The following is a 7,778-nucleotide window of genomic DNA, read 5'->3' as shown; positions in this document are numbered from 1 at the left end:
AACCCGGGGGGCGGAGCTTGCAGTGAGCTGAGATCCGGCCACTGCACTCCAGCCTGGGCGACACAGTGAGACTCCGTCTCAAAAAAAAAGAAAAAGTCTCCTAGTGTCTCTGAACCTTAGGGTCATCTGTGGGAAACAGAGCAGTGGGTCACACCCTACCTGTCACAGCAGTTGCAAGGATGCAACTATATCAAGGTTCTAAGAGGCAGGCCTTCCAGTGGGCAGGTCCAGGAAACAGGAGAGAGGGGAAGAGCTCAGAGCAGGAAGGAAGTTGCCTCTGGAGGGGTTAGCGGTAGTCCCTACATGGGGTCAGAGCTTCTGGGTGCGGAAAGCAGGCTGGCACCCTGGGGTCTGTTTGACCAGGGCCTGGCGTCCAACTGGCCTGGGAATTCAGGGAGCCGGCGGCAGGCAGGGCGCAGCCAGGGAGCTTGGGAAGAAGGCTGCTCTGGCTTCTCTGGCTGGGCCCCTGGGGCTGACCCATGGCCCTGGGCTAATGATATAACACTCCCCGCCCACACACGCCAAAGTCACAATGCACATTTCTCAATCCCTGCCTCCCAGGGAGCACCAGGTGGCCCCAGCTGTGTAGAGAGGAGGGGAGGAGCAGAAGAGCAGTTGAGGCCATTCTTGCAGGGGGCGCTGGGGAACTGCAACGAGAGGTCCTGATCGGCGGGGTACGGGAGTACCTGGCAAGAGCACCTTGGGGGCTGGGACTGGGACTGGGAGCAAGCAGAAGGGCTGTCCTCCTAGAGCAGTGGACTCGGGGGTAGACCTAGGGAGGGTCCAAGGGAGGCTGAGGGTGTGTCTCGTGGGAACCACAGGGAAGGGGGGGAACCACAGGGAAGGGGGTGGAGGGCCTAGGAGGCTGACAAGAGGTGAAGTCAAGGCCGACACAGACTGACGCTGACAGAGGATATCAAGCCTGTCACACCAAATTCTTCTCATCATCGTCACCCCAATGGGGACGATTTAGTGAGCCCTGACTATGAGCCAGGCACTTTCCACAATCCCTGGGCTGGGAGTAGGGACTGTTATTTACCCCATATGACACGAGGGAAAACTGAGGCTCAGAAGTCACGTGCCAGGGTCAGGAGCAGAGCTGAACCACAGGTTTAAGGGTGGGATCCCACAGCCTCTCCTAGCTCCAGGGCTCACCTGGTAACACTGTGATCCCCTTCTATCAGTCCCAATGCCACAGCACCTCCTCCAGGCTGCCACATTCACCTTTTATTTTTATTTCTTTTTTTTTTTCAGATAGGGTTTCACTCTGTTGCCCAAGTTGGAATACAGTGGCCTGATCATGGCTCACTGCAACCTCCAACTCCTGGGTTCAAGGGATCCTCCTGCCTCAGCCTTCCTAGTAACTGGGACTAAAGGCACACACCACCACACCCAACTAATTTTCTTATTTTTTTTTGTAAAGATGAAGTCTCGCCATGTTGCCCAGGTTGGCCTCGAACTCCTGGATTCAAGCGATCTTCCCACCTCGGTCTCCCAAAGTGCTGGCATTACAAGTGTGAGCCACCACACCGGGCCACACTCACCTTTGAGCATCTTGACGGCCACAGTACTGGCTTGGTCAGGCCGGGCAGGGTCCATGCCAAAGGCCTCCGCACGTACTACCTGCCCAAAGCAGCCCTCGCCCAGGGGCTTCCCAAGCACCAGCCTGGAGATGGAGAAAGTCCATGCCTCAGACCTCTGAGTCACTCCTGCTGAGGGCAGGCTGCAACCTGGCGCCTGCGTCCCTGCCCCCCCACAGCTCAGCGCACCTGTCCCGGGGGAACTCCCACAGTGGGTCGAGAGGTAGGTCTAGACTCACGAGGCCGGCGAGCAAGGCGGGGCCGCTGGAGGAGAGACGTACGCCTCGCACCAGGGATGAGCTTGACTTGCTGGAAGAGCCTGACGCCAGGGAGAACTGCAAAGTGGGAGACTTGGTTCTGCCTGCTGGAGTCAGGCTGCCACACGCGAGGTGGGGGATGCGCCCAGTACCTGTCGGGCCAGAGGGAAGCGGGAGAGCTTCTGCACAGTGGCGGGCGGGCGGGGGTGCCGGCCGTGGAGCGCCTGCCCTCGATACAGCCCGGCCAGCAGCAGGAGCACAGCCAAGGCCAGGGAGCCCGACGTGTACAGGATGACGTCCGTATACCTGGCCTCGGGCGTTGCTGCGGTCCATGTGAGGTCCTCCTCTGCCCTCGCACATGAACATATACAGACAGACAAACTGGTCAGTGGTAAGACTGGCCGCCCCATGTGCCCTAACTCAGTCCCTCCCAGCTCCCAACATACGTGGGGACACACACAGAGGAAGCTGTAGTTATGCCCAGTCCCATAGCTCAGCCAAGGGTCACATGGATGGCCACATGTGGACAGGCACAGAGGGGCTGTCATACAGCTCAAACTCACAAATCCACACACTGTCCCCCAGACCAGACCCCACAAGCCAACAGCGACTGACCACCCAACAGGCCACAGCCCCCACTGCTGGCCCAGAGGGGCATCTCGCAGCATATTCTGGCCCTGCAGGTGCTTACCTGGCAGCACCGTGAGCCAGGCAGACTGGTAGGAGAGGCCGATGGAATTGCCTGCGAGGCAGGTGTACTCGCCTGCATCCTCGGCTGACACGTTCCGCAGGTACAGGACCTCCACCTCTGAGCTATTGATGTCTGCAGTCTGGGGAGGGGGACATACTCTGGGGTCACAGCAGGGCCTGGGGCCACACTGTGGTCAACAGGGAAGCTGGGGAGCCCCCAATCCTGGGTGGGAGAAGAGTGGGGCCCAGGCTGGAGCATGGTGCACCTTTAGGACTTGCACATAGGGGAAGCCGTCGGCCCCGAAGCTGCTGCCGTTGATGACGATGTGCTTCAGCCACTGGATGTGGGGCTGGGCATCGCTGTACACCTTGCAGAGCAGCTCCACGTCACTGCCCACCACGGCTGTGGTGTTGGCCGGGAGCCCAGCCTGCAGGATGGGCCGGTGCGGGGACCGCTCTGGGGACCAGGCAAGGTAGTCAACCCTGATCACTGGCACCCATAGAAGCACCTGTTTGCCTCCCTCCAGCCTTCCTCAAGTTCAAGGGAAGGACCTTTCTGCAGCTTCTTGTCTGTCTCCTGCTTACCCTGTTTCAACCTTCCCTGGCTCCCCATTGCTTCGGGGCAAGGACATTTCAGCCTAGCACTCAAAACCCTCCACAACCTGGCTCCCCATATAAAAGCCACACCTCCGAATACGCTGGCCTGCAAGTGCACGGCATTCGTTATACTCAGGCCTGCAGCTCAGGCTGCGCCCTCTGCCTGGATATCCTTGTTTTTCCTCTTGGCAGACCCCTGCTCCTCCAGCCCCACGCTAACCCCCTTGCTTTCCCCTGACCACCTGGTCACCGAGCTGCTTGACTCATCTGAGTCCATCCTGCCCACCAGACTAGACCCCACCAGAGGGCACGACTGAGCCCAGGATGGGTCAGGCCTCCCCCGTTTCCGGCCCCGCACTCACCCAGCACATCCAGTAGGTAGTTATAGCGGATGCTACCCACAGCGTTCTCCACCAGGCAGGTGTATGTGCCGCGGTCCGAGGGCACCACGCTCTCCATTACAAGACTCCAGTGCTGGTGGCGCAGCTGCAGGCAGAAGGAGTGTCCGGGATCACCAGGCCATGTTCACCAAGGGGGCCAGAGGACCAGGGGGCTAGATCCTCATCCTGCCCACAGGGCTCTTCTCAAGCTCTCTAGGCCCCGAGAACATCAGGTCCAGGCCAAGGACTATGGGACAAAGGAGAAGGCTCCCCAGAGTGTTTAAGCCTTGGGTTTGAGCCTTTTGAATTTTAGCTCTCCCTCTCCCTGGCTGTGCCACTCTGAGCCAGCCCTTGCCTTCTCTGAGACTCAGTTGCCTTATGATAGCATGGAGCCAACCCTGCAGGGTCTCATCAAGATGATGAGATGCTAAGGCTTATTGAGACCAACCAGTCAGTGATTCTTCTCACTTTACAAATGGAGTTGCTGAGGCTGCGAGGTTAAGTCACTTGCCAGAGAGTAGCAGAAGAGGAACCAGAACTGCCCAGGTCCACAGTCCAGGGCTCCTTCTGGGGCCCCACAATTGCTTTCCTCATTCAATGGATTTATAGGTGTGCTTGTAGGCATGAGGGGACTGAGGAAGGAATGAGAACGAGGCAGCAGACGGTCTTGGAACCCAGAGACTCACCCGAATGCCTCCAATGCGGTTCTCCCCATGAAAGGCCTGTCCATCCTTAAGCCAGCGGATGGTGGGCGTGGGGTTGCCTGCAGCTGGACAGCGGAACTTGACGGTGTTCCCAGCCGGTACTGCATGCAGTTTCTTCTCCATGCGCTGGGGGTGTGTCCAGTAGGGTGCTGGAGGAGAGGAGAAGGCCCTTAGAATGACCGTGTGTTCCCACACAGACCTCTTCTCAGTGATTCAATGAGCAGCGGGGACACAAGTCCTTGAAGACTTATACTCACCTTGCTGGGGGTAAATGTGCCCATTCGAGGAGTCCCTATGGGACTTGGGGTCCTCATCATCGTTGCTGGAGGTCAAGGAGTCTACATCAAGGACAGAGGGAGGCATCTGAGGTCTAAGAGGGGCAGGTCTCTCTCCCCAGGCATCCCTTAACTGCTAGAGTCTCTTACCATCTATAATCAAGGTGAGATTTTGCAGGACGATCATGGAGCCTCGTGCCAGGCAGAGGTAGCGGCCAGCATCCTCAGGTAGGAAGCTGGCAATCTCTAGGCGGCCCCTCCAGCCCCGTACACGGCCAGCAGGTGCCAGGCGACTGCCCTCCTTGTACCAGTGGCCACCACGCTCAGCCCGCCCACAGCACAGCCGCACAGGCTGCCCAAGGGCTACTGTCAGCTCCTGCTCTTGCTGCTCCATGCTGGGAGCCAGGCAGAGCTCTGTGGGCAGAGGGCAGAGGTCAGCAGACCCTGCAGCCCCATCTGAGGCAGCCTCCTGCGTACAGAGAACACGCCACACATGCACGGCACAAGCACCTTGCGACGCATGCTGGAGGAGCCACCGCTCCTTGACACCCGCACAGCCACATGCTGCGGATGCCACACCCAGGGCAAATGCCACACTCTTGGGGCATGTCACGCACACAGCACTTAGTGCACATGACACTGGCCAAGACACACACACACACACACACACGGATACACACACACACACGGCACATGCTATTGGTGCCACAAACAGGGTCATGCTGCACTGGGGCATATCACCCTCATAAAGCATATACCACACATGCTGCCTGGACCTCCTAGGTCACGCATCCAGTGCACAGAACACACACACACGCGCGCGCGCACACACACCCAGGCAAGGAGCTCACCACCAGCTCTGCAGCCCAGCTTAGGGCCCTGCACCCTGCAAGGCCAGTCCTCTCTCGCAGACACAGAGATAGATGGATGCTTGCTGGAAGCCAGGCACTGACTGAGTCTCAGTGGTTGAGCCCTGCCCTGCTGCCACTTTCTCAGGGCCTAGGCAAGGATCCTTTCCAGCTTTGCTCAGCTCAGCAGCCCCCTCCTGGTGCCCACTCTTCCCACCCCTGCCACCCTCTCCCACCTCAGAAGCCATACCCAGCTCCACTTCCTCAGAGGCCTCCAGGGACAAGACTGGAGGCCCAGGCACACTCAGCAGGAACCCCAACAGGGCCAACAGCAGCCGCATCTCCTTCCCACAGCTCTCAGGCACCCAGGCTGGACTTCCCACCAACTGCCTTCCTAAAATAGGGAAGGAAAAGAGCTCCTGCTACACGTGCACCTTTGCAGGGGCTTTTCCCTTATTTTGCAGATGAGGAAACTGAGACAGGAAGTGGCCAGTAGATGCGTCCAAGTCCCTAGCCAGGCTGTGGCAGTGCAGACTGGAACCAGCTCTGCTGTAGCCAAAGCCTGAGGCCTTCCTACAGCAGGTTGTGCAAGAGGTCTGGGCTGGGCTTCCTGCTCTCCTTGAGTCCTGCTGGGACCCTGGCACACGTTCACAGAAAGCAGTTTTGGGATTCTTTTCTTGGAGGGAAGCAGAGAACGGAGACTATCTTCTGCATGCTCCCGGCACACGTAATTTATTTTTTGCTGAATAAATGAATTGATTGCCGAAGAGCCAAAAAACAAAGTGAAACATGATACAAGGCCAAACTTCAGTATCTGGATGTTATCTGATCCAATCCCCACTCCTTATAGCATTACTGACATTTCCAGAGCTGGGTGCTCACAACTGACAAGGCAGCTCCTTCCGTGGCAAGCAGGACCGCATCCCTGAATACCTCTGCTTGTTATGCACCAACTCCATCCGAGGTACACACGGTTTTGTAAAGAATACAGACCCTAATTATGCATCTGCCAGAGCCAACTTCAAATCCCGACTCTCATCAACTTGTAATTCCTTGTCTCTGTCTCTCTCTGGGTTACTATCCTCATAGGACTGTTTTGAGGATAAAAGAGACAACGTGCATTGGCACTGGGCCCACAGAGTGTTGGAATGTTCTTCTCCCTGTGCTCGGCCCTAGAACTGTTCACCTGTTGCCCTGGGTCTGCCCTCAGCCAGTCACCTCTGGTTCGGGTGCTGTTACTGTCAGGCTGTGATGTACACACACCCCAGCTGGCTATCCTCTTCCAAATGCTATCAAGGATGCCTCTGTTCCCCAAAATAGAACACTCAGAACTGAGTCTCAGCTGGGACAAAGGAATACGGTGACCACTGCAGTCCTAGGGGCCTATGGGTGGCACTGGTGTCTCTGGATCTACCCTGTGTGGGAAGCCTATCACACCTCCTTACCCTCGGTCACTGCCACTCCACTTCCAGTCCATCTGGCTTCCCCCGCCCCGACTCAGGGCAGGTCATGGCCATCTCTTGCATGGGCCTTTGGAAACATTCTCTTCCTGGGCTCTTCAACCTTCATCTTCCAGCAGAGTTTTAAAAAACTATAAGTCTGCCATGTCATGCCCCCAGCTTGCAAGCCCTTCATGGCTACCTGTGCCCAGCAGGATTCAGCTCAGCATCCTAAGGCTCCCTCTCTTCGGCTGCCTGTCTCTTTGGTCTCACCGTCTGTCCCTTCAGGAGCGCTGAAGCCATTGGCTTTCAAAACTGGTCACATATGCTCTCTTGCCCATCCCTCTGTGCCCCCCATTCTTCTTCTCTACTTGACTCAGATACTGCTGTCTCTGAGCCCACTTCAACTCTCAAATCCAGTCGGATCCTCCTTGGTAAAACTCCCTACCAAGCTCGGCTTGGCAGGGAGGGCAGCTCTTTGGGTACACAGCTTGGGCTGGGAGTGGGTGGGGAGGCCCGGGGATTTTATTCCTACCCCAGGCTGCCCTGATATCAGAGTCCGTAGTCGAGTCACCCGTAGCCGCTGACCGCTGACCGACCATCCCACACGTGGGAACGGAGGGCCTGCCTTAGGCATCAGACAGTCCTGGGTTCTCCTCCAGCCTCCCGCACTCGCGGTGGAGGCCCCCGGGCGCTAAGTGACTGAAACTTTCGGGGCCTCATCTCTGCCGCCGGCGCGAAGACAGCCGCAGGGACAAGCGCGCTTGTCCTCCCCCACCCTTGCCGGGCCAGCCTGGGGGGAGGTGGAATCAATGGGTCCCGAGAGTAGCTGCACAGGGCCAGCCTGCCCCCGCCTCGGTGGGCAATGAGTAACCAGCTCCGCGGCCAGGGTGCTCTTTGGACGGAGCGGGACAAAAGGCCCTGTGTGCACTGCGGGTTACTGATTTACCGCCCCCTCCACCCCCTGCCGCCCGGCGGACGCCCAGGTCCCCTGCGCCGGGAGGGGCA

General features: G+C 58.1%; 1 protein-coding gene across 1 annotated transcript in view; it reads right to left on the bottom strand.

The window, feature by feature from the left end:
* Positions 1 to 7,513, bottom strand: part of FGFR4 (fibroblast growth factor receptor 4) — an 11,191-nt gene extending 3,678 nt beyond the window's left edge. Inside the window, exons 1-11 of the mRNA XM_011946858.1 lie at positions 7,306 to 7,513; positions 5,582 to 5,725; positions 4,634 to 4,897; positions 4,466 to 4,546; positions 4,191 to 4,357; positions 3,487 to 3,610; positions 2,794 to 2,984; positions 2,529 to 2,667; positions 1,990 to 2,183; positions 1,770 to 1,915; positions 1,545 to 1,666 (exon numbers count right to left, since the gene is read on the bottom strand). Of these exons, the coding sequence (XP_011802248.1) occupies positions 1,545 to 1,666; positions 1,770 to 1,915; positions 1,990 to 2,183; positions 2,529 to 2,667; positions 2,794 to 2,984; positions 3,487 to 3,610; positions 4,191 to 4,357; positions 4,466 to 4,546; positions 4,634 to 4,897; positions 5,582 to 5,725; positions 7,306 to 7,372 (1,639 nt within the window). The 5' untranslated portion in view covers positions 7,373 to 7,513. The remainder of the gene's footprint in view (positions 1 to 1,544; positions 1,667 to 1,769; positions 1,916 to 1,989; positions 2,184 to 2,528; positions 2,668 to 2,793; positions 2,985 to 3,486; positions 3,611 to 4,190; positions 4,358 to 4,465; positions 4,547 to 4,633; positions 4,898 to 5,581; positions 5,726 to 7,305) is intronic.
* Positions 7,514 to 7,778: the final 265 nt, after the last annotated feature.

This window comes from Colobus angolensis, unplaced genomic scaffold, assembly GCF_000951035.1.
Source record: "Colobus angolensis palliatus isolate OR3802 unplaced genomic scaffold, Cang.pa_1.0 Scaffold254, whole genome shotgun sequence".
Classification (NCBI taxonomy): domain Eukaryota; kingdom Metazoa; phylum Chordata; class Mammalia; order Primates; family Cercopithecidae; genus Colobus; species Colobus angolensis.
This window is presented reverse-complemented; position numbering and strand designations above follow the sequence as displayed.